The 23,569-nt window shown below is 44.6% G+C and overlaps 1 protein-coding gene across 4 annotated transcripts in view; it reads right to left on the reverse strand.

The window, feature by feature from the left end:
• The window catches only part of CBFB (core-binding factor subunit beta), a 224,957-nt gene that overhangs the window by 174,732 nt on the left and 26,656 nt on the right, over nt 1-23,569 (reverse strand). For all 4 annotated transcript variants that reach the window (XM_086947682.1, XM_086947685.1, XM_086947684.1 and 1 more), the window contains exon 3: nt 7,845-7,961. In XM_086947682.1, the coding sequence (XP_086803808.1) occupies nt 7,845-7,961 (117 nt within the window). The remainder of the gene's footprint in view (nt 1-7,844; nt 7,962-23,569) is intronic.

Consider the following 23,569-nt stretch of genomic DNA (forward strand, 5'->3'; position numbering starts at 1 on the left):
GCTGTGATTGTTGATATATTTGAGAGATGCCCTTGTTACAGCTTATTTCTCATTTACTTGCTGGGTGTTTTAATTTCAACACTATTCCAAAATTACACACCAAGGTGACTCCTTATGGCTGGTTCTTCTGCGAAGCCATGAGTGACGCAGCAGAGAATATTCGCTCTGCTCTTTCACGCCCAATATGCGCACACTAATGGGCGCGGTGAGAAGCCAGAGGCGCTGTGCTTAAACCCTCTGACACCAGGACCAGGGGCCTGTGTCTGCAGGCGACCCCCCCCCGTGTCTGCAGGCGACCCCCCCCAGAGTTTATACGCACTATTTCTCCGAGTGTAAGTGCATTATCTTAGTTAGCCCAGCTCAGAACCAATAAGAGGCGAATAGTGTTCAACACTTCTGAGCTGTCCTGCCAAAGAATGCTGTTCTAAATCAAAGAAATGTCGAGATAAGTGAATTCCGTTTACGCACTGCCGCCGAGAAAAAAGAAAACAGGCGTCCGTCTCTGAGCTGAGGCAGCGGAGCCCATCATGATCATTTTGCCCCACAACCATAATTTAAATTAGCCAAGGCCGATGCAATTCAACGTGCGGTGTGTTATGACCCTTCAGGTCGAGTTCGCACTATATGAAAATTCTAAGAAAAAATCCACATTTTCTTACAGTGACTTATTCCTGATCTTTGGACTAAACTCCCACAAAACAAGGAACGCAAAAACGCCAGTCTCACCAACCATCCCTCCAGTAAGATACATAAACAGAGCACAAAGTTTGCGAACTTACTATTTTGGGGGGTGCTCCCGGGTGCTAATTTTGCTCAAAACTTGACAGAGGATAGGTGACTGCTCCCAAAACTTGAAGTTGCACCTTGTCGTGAATCACTCACCCTCAACCCCTCCCCCTCAACCCCTCACCCTCACCCTCACTCACCCTCACTCACTCACCCTCAACCCCTCACCCTCGCCCTCAACCCCTCACCCTCAACCCCTCACCCTCACTCGCCCTCACCCTCACTCACCCTCAACCCCTCACCCTCACTCACCCTCAACCCCTCACCCTCACTCACCCTCAACCCCTCACCCTCAACCCCTCACCCTCACTCACCCTCAACCCCTCACCCTCACTCACCCTCAACCCCTCACCCTCACCCTCACTCACCCTCACCCTCAACCCCTCAAACTCACCCTCACTCACCCTCACCCTCACTCACCCTCAACCCCTCACCCTCAACCCCTCACCCTCAACCCCTCACTCACCCTCACTCTCACTCATCCTCACTCAACTCCTCACCCTCACTCACCCTCACTCACCCTCACCCTCACTCACCCTCAACCCCTCACCCTCACTCACCCTCACTCACCCTCAACCCCTCACCCTCAACCCCTCACTCACCCTCACTCTCACTCATCCTCACTCAACCACCCTCAACCTCACTCACCCTCAACCCCTCACCCTCACTCACCCTCAACCCCTCACCCTCACTCACTCACCCTCAACCCCTCACCCTCACTCACCCACCCTCAACCCCTCACCCTCACTCACCCTCACTCACTCACCCTCACTCACCCTCAACCCCTCCCCCTCGACCCCTCCCCCTCAACCCCTCACCCTCACTCACACTCCCTCACCCTCAACCCCTCACTCACCCTCAACCCCTCACCCTCAACCCCTCACTCACCCTCAACCCCTCACCCTCACCCTCACTCACCCTCAACCCCTCACCCTCACTCACTCACCCTCAACCCCTCACCCTCAACCCCTCACTCACCCTCACTCTCACTCACCCTCACTCAGCCTCAACTACTCCCCCTCACCCTCACTCACCCAAAACCCCTCACCCTCACTCACCCTCAACACCTCACTCACCCTCACCCTCACCCTCACTCACCCTCAACCCCTCACCCTCACTCACCCTCACTCACCCTCAACCCCTCACCCTCAACCCCTCACCCTCACTCACCCTCACTCACCCTCACTCACCCTCACTCACCCTCACTCACCCTCACCCTCACACAGTGCAATAGTTCTCAGACCATTTCAGTTAGAGCTTTTAGAAATGTTTATGGCTTTTTTTTATTTGTAATACTTTACCATTGGCTACAGGAAACAAAAATGCTAAACATTTACAAAAAAAAAACCATAAACAATTCTAAAAGCACTAACTCTAATGGTGCGAGACCTATTGCATTTCCAATGCTTGTTTGAGTTAGAGCTATGAGCATAGCTAATTGCAAGTCGCATAGATAATTGCGAGTCGCAATCAAGGAATGCTGCCCCATTCATTCCTTTGGGCCTACAGGCCCATAGGAATGAATTGGAGATTGCATGAGCAATTTGCGAGTACAAGTAGGTACTCGCAAATTGCTCATGCAATTTCAAGGGTACAAGGGTGTCAGAATGACACCCTGTTGCACCCCTGAAATTGATCAGTGCACATATGTTGCACACACACATGCCCTAAGGGCATGTGTGTGTGCTACATGAAACTTTGAAAAATGCACAAAAGTGCATTCTTCAAAGTTTTTTGCAAATTACCATGAAGTTCAACTTCATTGTAATTTGCTACTCCTATTAGCGAAATCCCAATTTTTTTTAGCTTTGATGCGTTGCATTTAAGGAATCTCAATTTGGGATTCCTTAAATGCAATTGCAACTTAAGGAATCTCAATTTAGAGATTCCTTAAATTGCGATTTTTGCATTTGAGATGATGCATCCCAAAAGCAAAAATACCGGTCGCAAAGGGGCAGATTCTGAGAATCTGCCCGTTTGCGACCGGTTTTTAGCTTGATGCATGTGGCTGATAGTTAGGGCTGGCCATATGTGCAATTTCACATAAACACTTGTTTAACTGACACGTTTATTTATGCAAAATGTTTGCTATAGTAGTTGGCATTATAAGACAAAACCAGAATTACCAGTTTTCTAATACAAAGATTATGCTTCTTTCAGCTATTCAATATTTGAACATCTCAAATAACAGGGGCTGCTTTATTTACCCAGTGCAAATATCAGAACTGTGGTAACCAATCACTTCCTTGCACCCAATGGATTTGAATACCGCCATTTGCATTTATGGCCAAAGGGCTTTAAACAGAGCAAGCAAACTCACACGCACACAACTACAATTCACTATCCAAAAATGTTTAGACATTTTGTGCTGGCAAAATCTAAAGGATGCATTTTGAGAGAGATGTAGATCAATCTCCCCTCAACCCCTCTCCTCACAGGCCATGGACATATGTCTGAACACATTTAGCGGCTATTAATCAGTAGCTGTGCTCTTTGACAATTCTAGAAACTACACAAAAATAGTTTGCCATTTATCAAATGCCACATCATGACAAACATCAAACTTGTGGATGCTACTACTCCACTTACCACTCACAGTGAGGTATACAAGTGCTTGCAGACTTTGACGCGGTTAAGAAACATTTATCCACTGTTGGAACATGGCCATTGATGGAATACTTACTAATGGTGGAAGAGAATGCCGGGTGTGGATGTGGTACATGCTGTTCTCCTAGGACATTCCTTTGTGCACCCACACCCAGCCACCAAAAGTACAAAGAGAAAAAGGAAAAGGAAAACAAGGCAACAGGACTCTGTCCATCAGGACCGCTCCAGAGCTGCTCCAATTTAGGAGAGAGTTGAATAGACACCTCTTTAAAGAATCCAACATGATGATGCAGTAAGAGTCCACCAACCAGATATCTCTCAAACCGCTGGGTGCCTGTGTCTATGCCTTTGACTCTGCACAGCTCTGTACTTACTTTGCCTAGGTTTGCAGCCTACAAATACCAAATATATACATAAAAAGCGACTCAGTTGTGGGCAGTAGGGGCTAAACTACACTTTTTTTTTTTAGAGTTTTATATAGCGTGAACTAGACCTGAGAAATCGGGTATCGGAACGCTTTTACATGAGCACAAGTTTATTTACAGATGGACACATTCATTTGTGTTAGGCACGGGAAATTAAGTGATTAGCCCAGAATCAAAGAATGTTGAGTGTCGTTGCCGAGACTCGAACCCCGTTCTCCAACCTCGATGTCGACCGCTCTAGCCGAAAGGCTACATCCTATCCTCTACATCCAATCCTCTTAGAATCCTTTATGGACCTTTGTAGGACCAGAGGCATGCTGCCTTTACCGACAGCAGTAGGGGCAATTTTCACTATCCCATTGATATTCCCAACAACTCCTCCGCACATATGGCTTGACACTGACCACCCACAGCTCAAGTCACTAATGTCCATGAAATAGACTTCTTTGCATTGGCCATGGCCAAACAGCAAAGTCATATCTAGAGCAAATGATCCCCTCAGAATTTGCTGCCCACTCAGTTCCTCAAGAAGGGATATCCAGCCTGATAGTATTATTGCCATACAGTTGTCCTCACTGTGCTGCTTGCAATCCTCTCTACTTTTGTTCTCAGATTTGGAACCTTGTCGATCTAATGGCTGATCCTCATTGTGTTTTTTCTATGACCAGAAGAAGAAAAGTGAGCAGAATTTGGTGTCGGGCACGTCGCGGGTATGTATTGACTTCTATTTTTTCTTGTTAGAAGATTCACTCAGCACAACAAACTGTAAGTACGGTCGTGTTTATAGGGCTTCCAGAAAACGGAATGGCGTCCAAAATATTATGAATAGCCTTTTTTTGACTTCCCAAAACAGTATAAAGTCTTGAAATATTTTAATCACACCAGTTTGTTAACTTCCAAAATAAGAGTAATGACTGCCTCTACCAAAATGTTAAATTAAGTTGTGTTTGTAACAATTACAAAGATTTTCTCCCAAGGCGGAGTCGCAAATAGCAAGTGTGTGTTTGTACATTTTTAGAGAAATGGCCATGGGTTTACTTCAAGAATTCTAAACAGCGGCTCAGAAAAATAACTTCTAGTACAGAGGCAATGGCTTGGAGAAAATGCCAAGTGCATCCAACCCACCCGGGACTTATCCTCCCGGAGGATCCTCAAGCAGGAGTTCATTATCAAACTCTGAGCCATAAAAAGACTCGATCCAATCCTACACATTTAGCATCCCTACGCTTTGTTGCCATGGCAATAGAGAGCGCTTGTCAACTAGAATTCTTAACGTGGAATTCTTAATGACTGCCCGAACACTAAGGTCCTGATTATGACTTTGGCAGTGCGGAGCTGGGTCTGCAAAAGGCAAAGCTGCGGTCAGACCGCCCACCAGATTAGGAGTTCCCTCCTGTCTAACACGCTTTGTTTTTGACATTCCCGTGGAGGTGCACTGAGAATGGGCTCGGCAATGGGAAAACGAAAAACAGGGGACCCTACAGGGCCCCCTGGTGCCTCCACGATGTGAATGCACACAGGGGGGCAGAACATGTGCCCCCAGTGTGCATGCACATAAGTTCTTGCACGGCATGGACTTTACAGTCCATGCCATGCATCAACTGTTTTTGGAACCACCATGAAAACCGTGGAGGAGTGGAAACTTGTATTGTGCTTGGTGGGACCGCAGTGGTCCTGCCAAGCATATCCCTGTCTCCTGATCTCCGCAACACCACCAGGTATTGGCGGTTCTCTGGCAACTGTGGCGGGCAGGGGCTGTCCGGCCGCCCAGATCATAGTAGGGCGGTTGTGAGACACCGCCGCACCCCCATGAGTCTGGAGGTCCAAGTGTGATATTCGCGTCCCTTTGTTCTACAGTAGACATTCTCCTTATGATTAGAAACCTACATCTACTGGTTAAAAGTCTTCTTTGGAGAAACACATTTTCATTTCAGATTCTGAAACTCATACTTCGGTCTGAAAACAGCATCTATTACACCTTCCCTGTCATTACTGCCATAGAAATGTCTTTTCTTTTGGACATCGAAATGATTTTAGTATGCTGAATATCAAGCGTGGTGGTTGTTTGCTGTGAGCCAAGAGTAAACTTTAACCCGTTGCGTGCTCGTGGCGGAACCGCTCCGTCACGAGCCTCGGGTGGGCTGTGCTGGTGATGGAACGGTTCCGTCATGACCCGCTCGCTGCGCCTGCGCGGATTTCACGCCTGTGGGGCGCGTTCTATTAAGCGGGCGTGTCTGTGACGGAACCGTTCCGTCGCAAGCACAGCCCACCCGAGGTTCGTGACAGAGCGGTTCCGTCACGAGCACGGGAGCGCCTCGCGGCCCCCTCTCCCCCTTAGCATTGTGGCGGAATAGCCGCCGCAGCTAAGGGGTTAATACTTCAAAGCCTGTCAGCTATATCAGAATGACTCAAGGAGGTCTCTGCAGACGATAGGCAGGAACCTGAGGGTTCAGGATATACCGGCAGCCATGAGGAAGGGTGCACATGCTTTGGAGAGAAGGATTAACAGACGATTATTCCTGCTGTGAAGTTCTGCACACACCAGTCCCTTTGTACGGAATTACTACTGTTTTACGACATGTCTGGGATGACGGACCCACTGTTTGAATTTGTTAATGGTTACAGTGTCTATAAGACAGACAGACAGACAGACAGACAGACAGACAGACAGATAGATAATTGTATTGCACAATTAATTAAACTCATTGTAATCTTCCTGGGTAAGGTAAGTAATGTGTGAAATCGTCATGGTGCATCATGATGTTAGTGTCCAGGGACATCTGAGCATGCACCACTTACCAAAATCGAAGCAATGTTGCTAATGTCCAAAGTTGTGAGCGTGCACACAGTCAGCAGCGGCCCGTACAGGTAAGAGCGGTGGGGTCAAGGGGGATTTCGACTGATGCCGACGATGGAAATTAATTATTCAATTAATTTTCCCTCAAGGTCGTCTGTCAAATCTGAATGTATGTTATTATCCCACTGTATTTCTCCCCGCAGGGAATCACAACGCGGTATTTCCAACGACTGCGTTGTGATTCCGCATACCATACTCCACAAGTCGGAACAACGACTTGCGGAGGGGGGGCGCTGGATGTTGGAATAGTATAATTTACTATTCCAACTTCAGTCTATGCGGACAATAGGGAAGGTGTTGGATTTTACATCCAACACCTTCCGCTCCCTCCGCAAGTCGTTGTTCCGACTTGCAGAGTAATGGTATGCGGAATCACAACGCGGTCGTTGCAACAACCGCGTTGTGATTGCCGGCAGGGAGAAAGATTCATGGTAAACGTTGCTTACCGTCAGATACCCCCCTAACCCGGCCCCACCGCTCCACTGCTTGTACCTGCATGGGCTCTCCTGCACAGAGTACCCGGATCAGTGTTATAGTACTAACGCCCAAATTACAGTCCAAGCACACCTATGAGAGTGCACACCCCTTGTCCAGCTTGACGTATTGCTGTCTGTTATACTGCCTAAGAACAGGAGTGAGGGGGCACCATGACCCAGTTTGAAGTGATGGCGACAGCGCACAAGGAAATGTTTGGAAATGCACACTGCTTAGCAAAATGGAACCCTGAATGTGGTCGTGCACAGTGACATTCGAAAGGACGCACTGCATATCCAGAGGAAAGCCAAAGTGTTTATACCCAAGGACACATATCAGGGTTTATACCACATACAAAGCTCAAAGCCATCATGTTCACTCACTTGCCCACTTCACAAGGTTGTTTGAGGGTTCACCCTGGTACCCAGCACGAGCTCAGGGTTCTTGCCCCAATGGAAGCTCAGAAGTCACTTCACAGCCCCTTTTGACGATGCACCTAATTTACCCAGACTGCACAGCGCCACTTGAAGGGGCATCCACATTGCATAGAGCCATTTTAGGTTTCATACAGTTTACCTAGATCCGTGCAGCTCTATTTAGGCTGCACAGCGTTCACCGCAGTTCACAGCGCCATTTTGAGGTCATAACAGCTTTCCCAGACTGCACAGCGACATTTGAGAGTGTGCACCACTTACCTTGCCCGTCTCCCTTTCCAAGTCCACATACTCCCGCGTCGGTGCCTGCCGCTGCTCAGCCTGCCAGCTGGCCGGAAAAAACTGGAGAGACAGATTGGTTCCCGTGGCCACAAAAGCCTTTTAGAGAAATCAATACAAACAGGATCAGGGAGCCAGGCATTTTATAAATTATGCAAGCAGCCATTTATTTTTACATCAGTTTATGTCTTCAGCCAGACAGTAAAGACAATACTTCTTAAAAGTCAAAAAAGCACACACTCATCATTTCTCTTCCGCATCGAGTTACAAACATCTGATTCCATTTTAACGTCATTTTCCATTGCCCGTTCAGATATAAATTATAGCTTTGAATCAAGGCTATTTTTGCTGACATTACAGTCTGGTATTTTAGATTTCAGCTAAAATCGCTGTTGGTACCGATGCTTGTGTTTTTTCTTTGCCAAATAAAATAGGCTCCTTTATGCAAAATGTTTTTTCCATATCCTGTTTTGGCTTCAGAGTCAAATGGTTAGTTAGAGGTTTGCATTGTAGGACTGAACGTATGCCACTGAATCATTTATTGTACATTTTAGGTGTGGTGCTCAATGCTAAACGAATTGCCTGTTCTAGGTTCTCCCAATCTTTGGTAGATAATAGAACTAAAGCTAAGGGAGAGGAATAGTTTGCCCAAGATCACACAGTTTGGAGGGGAAAGCCGAGATTCAACAAGAGTAAACATTAAGACCACAATAATTTCAACATAAGAGGCAAACAGAGAAGCTGTTAGATTAGGAACTGTTCGATTTTAAAAGCACAAAGCACTCACTCAAAATATGTAACAGCATACTAGGGCGTCCTATTTTACATGTTGTGCTCCATGTAAATATATCTTTTTTTTTTTCAATAAAAAATTACAGAAATAAAAAAAATAAAAAAATTTTAAAAAGTGCCTCCACCCAGTAAACAAAATAAAACAAACCAGGACTGCATAAAGATGCTATGTTTATGAAGAAAACATCACCAGGATGACGATACCTTAGATTGTGTTGGCTCTGCCGTAACTTCCAAACACAATGGGCCCTATTCACAAGCTGCATTTTGTCCTAGGTTTACCAGTTTTACAGTGGTACCGCTCATGTACTACAAAATGCTACTCACACACCTAAATGGGGAGGTCTTCGCCTCTCCCTCTATCTTTTCTGTGCGGACATCTCCTACCTGTGATCTCTAGATACATACGCCTATGATTTAGTAGTAAATGTGGGAGGCAGCGGCATAGCGTTGGTTGCCAGCGCCCTTGGCAAGGCAAGTATTGCACCCACTAACCCATGCATCGTTAGCGCTTCCTGAGTCCGTTCCACGTTTTTTTAAACATTTTGCACCCCTGAGAATTTTGCGCCCGGGGCAGTCACCCCTGTGGCCCCATCCACGCTACGCCACCGGTGGGAGGGGTGGGGGAGTGGTTGGAGAATAGGGTTGCCTTACCGCTAAAAGGAGGAGGGGTTTTGGGAGGAGTGGGAAGGGGTTAAGGGAGAGTTAAGGAGAGGTTTAGGGTGCAACATGCCCCACCCACCAAAGAGTAAGACCATTGCTATTCACAAGCTCCACTTCTAAAGTTAGTACAGACAAAAAAGACCCCAAAACAGTAGCAAATGCACTCCAACTCAGACCTGGAGTAAGTGAAGCGCCACACAAGGCCAACCACTGGTACTGCAATACCCTTCCATGGAAAATAATGGAGGTAGGATTTATAAAAGGTTTTTATTTTATATTAGCAGCCTCAATTTCAAAACCTGGTCTCAATTAAAATTATATAGGGACACACAATTTAGACAAAGAGTAAAATTGAATTTTATTGACTCAGGACAACTGTAAACACATGGATGAAGGGAGCTGGACTGCACACAGGATAATCATCCTATATGTCATCTAAGACTCCCTGATTGACACATGGCCTCCTTGAAATGGATAAGATAGGCAAAGTCCCACCGACCCAGATTTTGATCCAACTTCCATCGCATGTTGTCCTGAACAAAAATTAATTTATGAAAACATTTACCGGAATACCCTCCACAACTCCTTTGTCATGAAATAGAGGCCATTTTTAAAGTGTAATATCTAGCCCTGTAGAAATTGTTCCTATAGTGTCCTTGTTCATCACATATCCTTAAATTCCCCTAGCACATCTCTCCACAATCCTTGACCACCACTCCTGCGGCTAATCCTCTATACCTGTTTTCCTCAACCCAGTCCAGTGTCTTTCCCAGCTTTCTCTGTCTGTATGAGTTGCAGTAGACATAGAAAATACACTAAAGTAACATATTTAAAGATTATACACCCTTTTTCTGCAAAAACATTCAGCATACTCAGAATTCCTTATTATTTACAAAAACATAAACAATTAAGAAATGTGGGTTATTCATTTTTTCATACTAGGTCCGACGACTTTTTTGACAACAATCATCAACTTTTCATAAGAAAGATTTTACATGTATTGGGGATTCACCAATCTTGAGATTCACCAGCCTTGAGATATCAGCCTGGTATTCTGTTTTTAGCTGTATAGCACACAATTCATCTTAAACTGGATACAATTGCATAGAATCTCCCTGAAAAAATACAATAACCTTAAAATTGCATCAATCTCCCAAATATGCCTAAAATTAATAGAATTGCACTGCGGAAAACACAATCTCATCAGTGAGGAACAGCTTGAGTCTTGTGGCACAGTGAGCAAAGGACCCAAGTCTGGGCAAATCCGTTGGCCTTAAGAGGAGAAAAACAAAACGGTGAAGGATAGAAGGCTTGAAGCAACCTCAGCCACTGCCTTCCATTCCATCATTTTTCTAAGCAGTGTTTTAAATGAGCAGGTACAGTCAGGTACTGAGTACCTGTACTTATGTTTTATAAGAGGGTCAGTACTAGAACTTCTCATCAGAGGTGTAATACCTTTAACCCGTTGGACGCTCATGACGAGCTAAGCTGGTCATGAGCCACGGTGGCTGTGTGCTCATGACGAGCTGAACTCGTCATAACGGTTCGAACGCTCGCACGCGGGGCTAATTCCCCCGCTGTGCTCAACGGTCTGAAGAAACGGGTGTGGCCGTGACGAGCTCAGCTCGTCATGGGCACATGGCCACCCTGGCTCATGACGAGCTGAGCTCGTCACGAGCTCCTGGGTGCTGTGCGCGCCCCTCGCCCCCCAGCACATCGGGGAATTACCCCCGCGGCCAACTGGTTAACTGGAGAGTACCAGGACATCTCCAAAGCATCAGGTGCTTTGGGATAGGGCACATGCACTTCGACTGACCCATTTCAAGCACTGGTGTAATGTGCCCCTCGAGGAAAGGAGGGTCCTAATTTCATCTAGTGCCACAAGAAGACAAAGGAGAGCAGTGGCACTGCGGCTCGCCTGTCCTCTCACAGCCTGGAGCACTGCCTGGGCTCACACTTCACTTTTATTCTTTTTGAGTTTATTTCCATATGCATATATTCAAAAGCACTTCCTAATTGTGAGGAAATTATCTTTTCGCTTGGGTTCCAATTAAAATTCAGTGAGGACCAGTTTTGCCCGGAAACATCCATTTTAGTAATACAAGTTCCACTCCTAATAGTCATCAGTCACTAGTTAGGCGCACTTATAGTTGGTCACCTGGAAGAAGTTGTCCTCGGAAGCTTCCTGTCTCCACCTGAGAGTGGGATATGAAAATAGTTGAAACTCAACTTAGTAGCTAGTAAGTTGTCTTCGACCTACATTGCTTACAGGTCATTCTGTTGCCATGGACGGTGAGAACTGAAGTAGAATTTGCCTTGTTCCTGTTTTGGCAGTTTGAGTTAAGGCTGCAAGAACTGAAGTGTAAAAGAGCCACAACAGGGGCTGCTGGAATAGCTTACAGGTCACTCATAAACACTGGAAGATTCATACATTTATCAGTTTTGAGCACCTCTCCTCCTTACAACCTAAAAGTAAGTATCACATGTTCTAAATTTCTTACACACCGGCTCTCAGCTCTGCATTTTAACTTTAATACCGAGACAATGTGACTTAATGGGATTGCCACAAAGCAATGTTAAGATTCAAGGTTCCTAGTGTCAGAGCCGATGATAAGCATTTCAGTATCTCTCTGTGACTAAACTACAATTCTTCCACCTCATCAGATCTCTGCTAGACCACAATATACCAAATACCATCAAAGATCCTCTGCTACAAAACAATCTCTTGTGCACAACAGTTCCACAAAAACACCATATCCCACCTACAAAATACCTCCTGTGTTACATTACATACATCTTCACTAGACATCAGCTTCACTAGACCCAGTGCTTAATTTGAGCCAGTGTTTTCCTTTGCTTAGCACCAGCACCTAATTGCCAGCACTGGGGCTTGTGACAGTCTGCACATGGTGGCGCTGTCTGGCTAATTTAGGTTTTATCTCAAGAGCTGTGTGTGATGGTTAGTAGCTGTGTTTGTACTGTCATTTCCAACTGGCAGGGGCAATGTGTGGTCCAACCTGCATTGGCCTCCCGACGAGAGCCCCGGCACTTATTGGTTTACAAATTAGGCACTGACTAACCACATCATGTTATCACAAGATCCCTATGCCACATCTTCCCCCGAACGATGGCACAGCCACACCTCTCCCTACACCACATCTTCCCTAAAGAATACTTTTTCAAATACATCCCATATCCACTAAGTAACACTTCCCTCCACCACACCAAATCACTCCTATACAACAATGGCTCACCTAGACCACATCTTGTATATATAAACTTCTTTGCTATATCACATCTCTCATAGTCAGCACATACTAAACTGTACCACATCTCTCCTATGCAACACTAACTACCAGATTTTTTGCTGATCCCTATTTAGATAAATGTAGCTATCTGAAAAATCTGGCATGGATCCAACAGATTTATCTGCAGGCTCAACTCCCCTCCAAATCGTATGTGAAGATCAGTAACAGACGTCTTCAACACATACAACGCGGAACTGCAGCAATTTGTATTATCCTCTTCCACCTTATTTTGTGGTATCTTCTGAAATTTTCTATATTAGCCTTGAGGAAGACCAGTGGGAAGAAACAAGTGTTGACTGTGTTGAAGTTTGTTTCTCATCTATTTATCAAGACAATATAAAAATATTTCACTAGAAAACTTCTGTGAACTATTGTTTTTTTGTACAAGTTAATTTGACTGCTCCTGTACAAAACCTTTTTAGCACCTTCTATACCACATCACATCTCTCACAGACAGCACCTCCAAAACTATGCATCTTTGCAACACCTACTACATCAGTTCACATCTCGCACCTCCGAAACGACACCATATATCTCTTATGCAGGGCTTATGCTACTGCACTATACCTCTCCTCTACATCACCTCCCACACTTCGCTCCACTAAACATATGCTTCACTAGACCATACAATATTTTACTAACTTACACACCATTAATTCTACCACTTCTCCCCTTTAAGCCCAGAGAGGTAACCGTTCCCTACATCACATCCCCTTTATCTCTAGGGAACACGTTTCCAACAACAGTACATCATTCCAGATGAACACCTACTGAACTACACCACATCTACACTAGACAAACTTAGTGAACTATCCACTATATCCTATCTCGCACATGAAAATATAGGTCACAACTCTGTCACTGAACCACACCGTCTCAAACTGGATCTACAACTATATCTCAATGTCTTTCATATACTTTGTTTACATATTGTCATTATGTATTTTTATCTACTCCAAATGTATCTCATGAACTGGCTGAAATGCAAACTGTGTGAAGTGCTCTGATACTTGCTAGTGGACCACTCTTCTTTCAAACTGGAAGCCAAAAGAGTCCTAATGAATACATTTTTACCATAGTTGGGTTAGGTTTCTCCTGCTCGAAGCTAGTGATCCTACATTCACTGTACAAGCATTTGATGCTGGTCTTCCTTACCGCATAGTGTGCCTTCCTGGGTAGCCTGCTATATACCTGTTTATTGTATTACTCATCCTGTCTTATTTGCCTTGTAGTTATATGATTATTCCTTGTCTTTATTTTTTATTCTTACTCGATGTCGTCATTTCTCTTGTGCCCTTCCTTTCATCATTTTTGTAATTCTGGTATCCTTCGGGATCTTGTTCGCGCTATATTAAACTTTATAAATAAATAAATGTGGAAATATTTCGGGCGGATAATTTCCTTTTGCTGTAAATATTCTTCAACAAAGCAATCAAAATGCTACATATTACAGCACGTGCTGCCTGGAATGGGCAAATCCATGACCTACACCAGTTCTCAATATCCTCACACAGGTCAGACTTTACTATGACTTTTGACATATCCTGGGACCACTGGAGTTTCACTGAAGCATGGCTTGATCACTTCAGATCTCTGTGATGCTCTGACCATCTGAAGTCATTCCTGGGTCGAAATTCCTCAAGGCGTTTAATTGCGAAGAGTGATCTGCCTAATGCTGATCTTATTTCGAGTTCCCTTTTCTGCCGCTATATACCTGAACCGAATTGTTCATGGCCTGAAGAAATTCACTCTTTCTTAAAGAAAATCTTGCATATGTAGAACATAAATTCTAATCCGTCAATTTCACAAACCTACCTATCAGTCTATTAACCAAGGCACAACCCAAGAGCCTCTCCACAAAGCTACAATGTGATCCATGTATTTATTATAATAATTTAGTTGCAGGTCGACAGAGTGAGGCTCTAGGAAAGAGGCTAGCAAATCAATTCACATATAACAAGCATTGGAAATGCAATAGGTCTCGCACCATTAGAGTTAGTGCTTTTAGAATTGTTTATGGGTTTTTTTTGTAAATGTTTAGCATTTTTGTTTCCTGTAGCCAATGCTAAAGAATTACAAATAAAAAAAGCCATAAACATTTCTTAAAGCTGTAACTGAAATGGTCTGAGACCTATTGCACTGTGTGAGGGTGAGGGGTTGAGGGTGAGTGAGGGTGAGGGTGAGGGTGGGTGAGGGTGAGTGAGGGTGAGGGGTTGAGGGTGAGTGAGGGTGAGTGAGGGTGAGGGGTTGAGGGTGAGTGAGAGTGAGGGTGAGTGAGGGTGAGTGAGGGTGAGTGAGGGTGAGGGGTTGAGAGTGAGTGAGGGTGAGGGTGAGTGAGGGCGAGGGTGAGTGAGGGTGAGGGGTTGAGGTTGAGGGTGAGGTGTTGAGGGTGAGTGAGGTGTTGAGGGTGAGTGAGGGTGAGGGTGAGTGAGGTGTTGAGGGTGAGTGAGGGTGAGGGTGAGTTAGGGTGAGGGGTTGAGGGTGAGTGAGAGTAGTTGAGGCTGAGTGAGGGTGAGTGAGAGTGAGGGTGAGTGAGGGGTTGAGGGTGAAGGTTTGAGGGTGAGGGTGAGGGGTTGAGGGTGAGTGAGGGTGAGGGGTTGAGGGAGGGTGAGTGTGAGTGAGGGTGAGGGTGAGGGTGAGTGAGGGTGAGTGAGGGTGAGGAGTTGAGGGTGAGTGAGGGTGAGGGTGAGTGAGGGTGAGGGGTTGAGGGTGAGTGAGGGTGAGGCTGAGGTGTTGAGGGTGAGTGAGAGGTTGAGGGCGAAGGGTTGAGGGTGTGAGGGTGAGGGGTTGAGGGTGAGTGAGGGTGGAGGGTGAGGGGGTGAGGGTGAGGGGGTGAGGGGGTGAGGGGTGAGGGTGAGGGGGTGAGGGGGTGGGGTGAGAGTGAGGGGGTGAGGGTTAGGGGGTGAGGGTTAGGGGGTGAGGGTTAGGGGGTGTGAACGTTAGGGGGTGTGAGCGTTAGGGGGTGTGAGCGTTAGGGGGTGTGAGCGTTAGGGGGTGTGAGGGTGAGTGTGAGTGAGGGGGTGTGAGGCTTCGGGTGTGTGACGTTGCGTGAGTGTGTGTGAGGGTGAGTGAGGGTATGAGAAATAATAATAATAATAATAATAATATGTATTGCTATGGAGGGCACATTTGGAGATGCTTTCTGTTTACAGAGTGTCCTTTGCAGATAAGAAATGCACCAAACAGAAAAAAAATACAATGTATGTGTATATCTGATATTTTGGAAGGAGGGCAGCTAAGTGCCTTGCATTTTAGTACAGGTGTGATTTGAATTGCCAAGCTCTTTCAAGACAATTGGACATTATTGCAATCCGAGAAGCCAACCACACCCTTCAAGTGCAAACACTTGTTCTGCCTCCAGGAATTTCCAAAGACTGCTGAATAACCATTTCATATTTTAGTTAATGGCGGGGGCAGTGGGAAGTGTTTTCATATATTGTCCGAAATCACATTCTCACCCCCCCCCCTCAGTCCCAGCTAAATAAAAAAAAAGTAACAAAGTAACGATCCCATGTATGTTTCTGTTCTTAAAATATTAAAAAAACAACCTGTCCATATTAAAATGTTGCACTAAAAGCGTCGAAAAGCATTGGTGTGAGACCCATTTGTGCCTCGAAGCCTCGAAAAGTTGTAAGATAGGCGCTTGGGCTCCTCTGTAGGATGGAAGAGAGAATATGTGTCTAGGGTCCTCTTTTAAATTTAACATTTAACCCCTGATGTGCTTTTGAGAAGCTTTACCGCGTGTTATGTCATAGGTCACGTGTAGAGCGCCTGCGCCGCCTCAATGCGCTGCTGTACAAAAAACACTTCAAAGAGAGGGGCAGGCATGCTTCCCAATGAGGCTGCCAGCTTACCCTGGATGCTATAAACAAAGAGGGCGTTCGATTAAACCGCTGCTCCAGCACGATTAATCTACATTTTTTCAGCGCCATTAAATCTGATTTTCCAGCACTAATCGTGAAACCCCTGATACAGTGGAGGCGGATTTAATAAAAAACAAGTAAAAAAAATCAGGAAACCACACTAGAGGATTAAGAAGTTCTTCACAAAATATATATTTTATTGTATGTGGCTGGAGAAAAATGTAAATAATTAAAGGGTATGGTCTTTTGAGTAAAATTATGCAAGTACAAATGCTACAGGACAGTTTCCTCTGCTCCCGGCTCCCTTTCTAGTGTCGCCTTTATCGCTCAAACTCATTTGGCGCTGCGTAGGCATTTGAATTTGGTGAAACCCGCATTTACCAAAAATAATATGCATTTGCTTATGCATACGATAAGTAAGGATCGTGTGTAATCGCCTATCCTTTAATTATTAATAATGACCTGGCGATAATAAAGTGTCACAATAAAAGTGGTGAAAAGCATTACTGTGAGACCCTTTGTGCCTCGAAACGTTATTCGATAGGCGCTGGAATGCCTATGCTTACTTGGCAAAACAAAAACAAAACAAAGATGGAAAAGGGGCTTATATTTAAAAACACATTATCAATTGCGTTCTGATATAATACAGGGAGCGATTTGATTAAGCACAGGGTGGCTTGGTGTGATAAATAGAATATCAATTCTGGATGTCATTTCACAATTGGAACACACGTATATTACTGAAATGAGCCTAGTCGCAATGCACGTGTCATAAGTCTATGTACTGAAATATTTTCCAAGTACTAATTCAAGAGCTTATTTTATTGCATGAGCTTAAAATAGTATAGAGTGCATTGCATGCGTGTTACTTCAATGAGACGGCCAAACAAAATGTGTACATGCTATAATGCCTCTTATAACACACTTTACCTTCACCCCTTCCATTCAACTGTGAAAAGTCTCTTCCGCGTTTTCCACAGGAAATGACGCACCTCCCTATCTTCAAATGATCCCTACGAACAATTGTCACGCTCTCCCACTAAAGCACTCCCATTTGTATGCAAGTTAAATATTTATTATATAAGAAATCTCATTTTCTATGGCTGTTCAAACGTAAAGCGCACTAACAACCATTAGATGGGCGGAGAAGCACAAGATACAATAAAGAAATCATAAGCATGAGCGTGAAAAAAAAGCGAAAGAGAAAGCAGGGTAACCTGACCCAGGAGGGGGGGAGGAGGGAGGAGAAATGCGTCTCGGCCGGAGCAGGGGGCGGAGCAGGGAGAGCGGGCTTTGAAATGTACTTCACACGGCCGGCCGGTCGTGAAACTGAAAGCATGGCCGGCCGGCCGTGAAAGCCTTTGATGCCGCAGGGGGTGGAGCGGCACCAGCTGGGAGAGTAGGCAAGGCAGGCGGCTGGGGGCATGTGCACGCGCTTTTAAGCTCAATGCGCATGCGCATTGAGCTTAAATTTCTCGTGCACTGCAAGGAATCGCCACGATTCCTTGCAAGTTGGATAAAGAGTGGATAAGCCACCATAGTCTCGCTTGCTCGATGCGCATGCGCATCGACAGGCGAGACCTAAAAAGAGGTGTACGGGTTACAACATGACAAAAGGGTCATTCCGTGAAGAAGGAGTTAGGTAAATAGAGATTAGGCCAGGTGAAAGAAGAATGGCACATGTGCCCAAGAACATCTGATGAGCAAAAGACACTTTAAGGAGAGGTACCAGGTCTGGGACACAGTTGTCTTGCCATGTTTCTTAAAAGGAACCCTTAGACCTCTAGCTAAGGCAGTAGTGTTGTAGTCAAATCAGCTCTTTCTACCACATTCTACTTAGATGAACCGGCACAAATGAAAAAAGAATACTGTGGGTGAAATTGTGGCTATATAAGGCCAGGGTACCAAGCATCACAAACAACCATTAGCAAAGTAAATAGTACAAAAGTGAATCCTGATATACTGGTTTTGACAATGCTTATTTGTGTTAGCATTGGTGCTCCAAGGTCCATTAATTTTCTTTTATAATTTGCCATTTTAAAATGTTGTTGGTCATTTAGGAAAAATAAATGGAAATCCTAAATTGCTACAAGTGAGTCACGAGACATGCGCACTTCACAGTCATCTTGGATTGCTTTTTAAGTTTGAGAAAAAAACGTTCCACGTCGGCCTCTGTGCGTGCACATGTGTACATGTATAGTGATGCACGGCTGGCAGTTTTGGAATGATAAATATATTTTTTTTAAAGACTGCACAGGAGTTCCAAAAAAAGAAGAGGGTGCCCGGGTACTGCTTTGCAGCTGCTGGGTCCTTGGAAAAAACACATAAAGAAAAAATAAAAGAAATTAATTAAAAAAAGAGGACGGGTAGCATCTCGGCACCTGGGGGCAACTAATGGAGAGGGTACAGGGGAGGTGCCCTACAAAGAAATGCCATCTTATAAAAGTAAATAAATGAAGAAAAAAATGGGTAGTAGAGCAATAAGTGAGCAGTGATGCTGCAAGCAGAGAGATGAAGGGAACAAGGGGATGAGGTAGAGAAGAAGGAAAGACACACACTCCCATAGAGTGCTGAAAAACAAAGAAACATTGGCAAAGCTAAGAGATCTTGCTTTAACATGTTGGTGCATTGGTTATGTATTTCAGGTGGGGGAGGGGTGCATGTTCAATTGCAAACATTTGCCATGAAAAGAGAAGCAAAACGCCACATATTATTGCAATAAAAATGTTATTTAAAAAAATCCACCGTGTTTTTTATTATTGACGTTTTTTTTTATAAAGGCCAAGCCTTTTGGTGCCATGTACTTTACCAACGCTTTTTATAACGCAACAAAAATAAATGATCACCTAACTAACAGCCTGATTCATCAAAGACCCGTTTTGCGAGCCTATAATAGCGATTCATAAGGAATCGCTATTACAGACTCACAAAACGGTATTCATGTAGGAATCGCAAAAAGAATTGCGATTCCTACACATTCCTTATTTGCGATTAGCAAATTGCCAATCGCAAATAAGGAATAACTCCCCATTCATTCCTATGGGCCGAAAGGCCCATAGGAATGAATGGGGAGTATTCCTTATTTGCGATTAGCAATTAGCTAATCGCAAATAAGATAGCGATTTTAAGGGTGCCAGGGTTGTCCAAAGGACACCCTGTAGCACCCCTTAAATGCAAATTGAAACAGGTGTTGCGCACACATATGTCCAAAGGACATGTGTGTGTGCAACATGCAACTTAGAAAAATGCTTTCAAAAGCATTTTTCTAAGTTTTCGCTATTTACCACGAGGTTTGACCTTGCGGTAAATAGCGGGCCGAAATTGCGAATTCGCAATTTTTAAATGGATGATGAATTGCATTTAAGGAATCTCAAATAGAGATTCCTTAAATGTAATTCCTCGCAAAATTGCGAAATCGCTATTACCGATTTTTGCATTTGGGATGATGAATCCCAAATGCAAAAATAGCGCTCGCAAAGGGACAGATTCTCAGAATCTGGCCCTTTGCGAGCCGATTTCGGCTTGATGAATCAGGCTGTACGACCTCAAATTGCAGGCACCTACAAAGTTGCAATGTCCCATAAACATTTTAAAAACTAACTCAAAATGGATTCAGGAAATAGATCACCATCTAACTGGACATTTTAACAGCAAGCAGAATTTTTTTTTAAAGAAAATACAAAAATAACATTTAAGAAGTGCACTTTGAAAGAGTTGTTTAACTGAAACAAGCACTGGCGTTGTCAATAGGTCTCGCAGTAGGAAAGTTGGAGCTATTACAATTGCAAATAACAATGCCTTTTATTTTTGTTTTCATTTTAAAAACATAAAGGGCTTTGTCATTTACAAAATCAATAGCTCCAACTTTCCTACTGCGAACAGGTCTTGCCTTTAAGTTAAAGCCATTTGCTTTGCTAATGGTATTGTATTATAGCTATGTATTACTGAGTGTATGTATGTGATATGTTGTTATTTTATGTTGTCAGAATTGTATGTGTTACCTATGTGTTTTGATTTGTAGTGGCCTTTGGGACCTTATACGTGTTTAGCAATGCACTTTCCAGCATAAGTAACTAAATAAATACATACAAAAGATACGCAGGATCTGACCTTGTGTAATGTAATAGGTGCTTATGCAAAACACTCCAATGCGTTTAGCCACATTTGCTGTTGAGGACACTGCATAAATAAGAAACATGGCAAAAGAAAGATGCTGCAATAGAGGAACACATCCAAAGGGCAGCTTAGCATAAAGCCCCACTACTTCCAGACCACAAAATTAACAACAGACTGCGAAAGGGCGTAGACAGTGATAGACATATCGGGGAAAAAAATAGTCAAGGCTGGATGCTTGTTTAAAGGGCATTGATAAGTGAAATCCTGCAGCCACAGGTGTTTTTATTTTACTGCCCTTTTAGCCATTGTAAGATTACCTAAACACGGGATGCAGAAACATCCTATCTTTAAAAGTTGAACTGTTGCATACAGCCATGCATTATAGATGTACAATCGAGAGTGCTGCTTGTTGCAACCTACACTTGGCTCTGGAGTCACTACAATTTAGATTACTATAAATTCAGAGGCTCAACATAAAGGCAGTTACTTATAAAGTGGCAGTCAACGATCTCCCTTAAACCGGTTCAACAATCTTAATAACACTGAAGAGCCGATGATGGTAGGGCTTAGTTCTTATGTAGGTTTTAAAATAACTTGGTCTCTGTGGCTACAAAATACCAAACAAGATCAACCAAGAGGGTCGAAATCAAGTGGGGCATAGGGCTTTAGAAAACATACAACCCACAGTGTTTACGAATGACCACATTTTGCAGTGAGGCCCCTCATTTTGTGTAACTCACTGCACTTCCACATTATTACAGCATTACAACAAAGCCATTAAGTGAGCTAGTAATAATTTGGTGCACAAACCTGTACAAAAATTACACTTTCAATTTATCAGAAGGCACCCTGCTCATCTACTTAACTCTGGAAAATGTAACAATTAAGGGACCTCAACCCAAGATGATCCTGAATGAAATTGATAGCCCAAGCGATTGGCAACTGTTTTAGTTGCCCCTGTGCCAGACGTACACCCTTCGGTTATAAGCAGAACAGCGGCCTGCGTGCTGGGCTCGCTCTGGAACACAGGAGGAATTGTGACTGAATGAGCAGCCTCTGACAATCTGCCTCAGTGTAAAAGGGGCTAAACTTGAAAACAAATGCAATTCAATGTTTCACTCATTGTGCTTAATTTCAGCTTTTGTAAAATAAAAGCCAGCATGAACCAGTCATCACATCGGCCGTGGACGATATACGCTACTAAAGAGGCAGTGCCGCTCAGTGGAGGCACTGGTGGTAACAGCCCGCTGGGGCATCTCTCTTCCGCCTCACTCGCCTGTTAAAGGCATGGGCTGAAGACGGAGCTCTGTGTGTTTAAGAGATCAAGTGAGTGCCGATAGAGGGAGGCTGAAAGAGAGAGAGGGAGAGAAAAGAGGAGGAGAGAGAGAGAGGGAAGAGCTAAAATGAAAGAGAAGAGCGAGAATGAAAGAGAAGAAAAGCGAGAATGAAAGAGAAGAGCGAGAATGAAAGAGAAGAGCGAGAATGAAAGAGAAGAGCAAGAATAAAAAAGTGCGAGAATAAAAGTGAGAAGAGTGAGAATGACAGAGAGGAGAGCAAGAGAGAGAACAGCAAGAGAGAGAGAACAGCAAGCGAGAGAGAGACAAAACGGCAAGACTGGAAGAGAGACTGAAAGAAGCGAGAAAGAGAGGAGGGAGCAAGACTTAAGAACCACGAGAGAGAGAGAGCAGAAAAGAGACACAAGAGCGAAGCGGACTGCGCTTGTGCAACTAAGTCATTAAATAAATAAACAAGCACTGTCGAAGCGGACCACGCTTGTGCAACTAAGTAAATAAATAAACAAGGTGGCCCAAGCGGACCGCCCTCGTGCGAGCTGGCTCAATATCCTGTGACTCAAATGTGTGCTTACACGAGATGAATGCGTCCTTCTGTAAACCGATGAAATATCTTCCACCTGCAACCATACTCAAGCAGACCGCCAGTACATGTACACACATGGGGCATGCAAAATAAGACGAAAACAACAAGCATTGAATAAAAAAAATTAATAAAAACAAGCGTTGGCAAAGCAGGCAAGTCTTCCGTGCTGAAAGTGAAACCAGCCCTCGGCATTGCTGTGGTGGGGGAGGGGAGGGCGGGGGAGAGGCAAGCAGGGAACAAGTTAAACGAGGTCTGGCAGGGAACAGATGGCCTGGGCGTGAAGCAGGGGGCGGGGCAGCGCTGGGGAAGCCTGTGGGAGGGTGAGTGATGACTTTGATGTGGGGAGGGAGGAGAGCCTTTTGCGAGCCTGCAGAAGAAATGCTGCCGATGCACGTGCATGTTTAATCACGTGGTTCACGTGAACTGCATGAAAACCGCGGGGCAGAAAGCCCGTGGTTTGAAGAAGATTTTCGCCACTTGAATTCTCGCTCCGCTCGATGCGCTTGCGCACATCGATAGGTCGCGAGACCTAAAAAGGGGAACTATTCAAGCAGAAGTGACCAATGTGCCCAACCGTTGTGCAGTAGCTCGAAGTGAAAGCATCCAGTGGTTGAAGTGGGCTGGCCCATCGCCCTATGGGGTGGTGGGTTGAAGCAAACTGTGAATGAAAATTAAACGTACTAATGAATGAAGTCTACTGACCAAACGCCCCTTTCTGTATGCATATTATCCTTACATTTCTTGAAAACCAACAGTCTGGCGAGACTGTCTCAATTGTAAGATCTGAAAAGAGTCCCTTAAATCAGCAGCGGAAGTCTAGAACTCATCCAATCAGAAGCAGTGCAAAGGAGCAACGCCCCCTAGGTGTAAGAAACAAGAATGCGAAGGAAAGCCATTGGATAAGGAACAAAGAATTGAGGCAGACAGGTATGCCATCCAGTCATGAGGAAAGGGATGACCCATAGCCCCCTTTATACATTGTATTGTTCCAAACAGGTATTAAACAAAATATTCCTAAAGCTGCCTCTAGGCAAAACCTAGGAAAACCTCCCCTTCCTGCTAGTGTCGCTACTGGAAAGCTCTCCGC

Source organism: Lissotriton vulgaris, chromosome 12, assembly GCF_964263255.1.
Source record: "Lissotriton vulgaris chromosome 12, aLisVul1.2, whole genome shotgun sequence".
In the NCBI taxonomy this organism is placed as follows: domain Eukaryota; kingdom Metazoa; phylum Chordata; class Amphibia; order Caudata; family Salamandridae; genus Lissotriton; species Lissotriton vulgaris.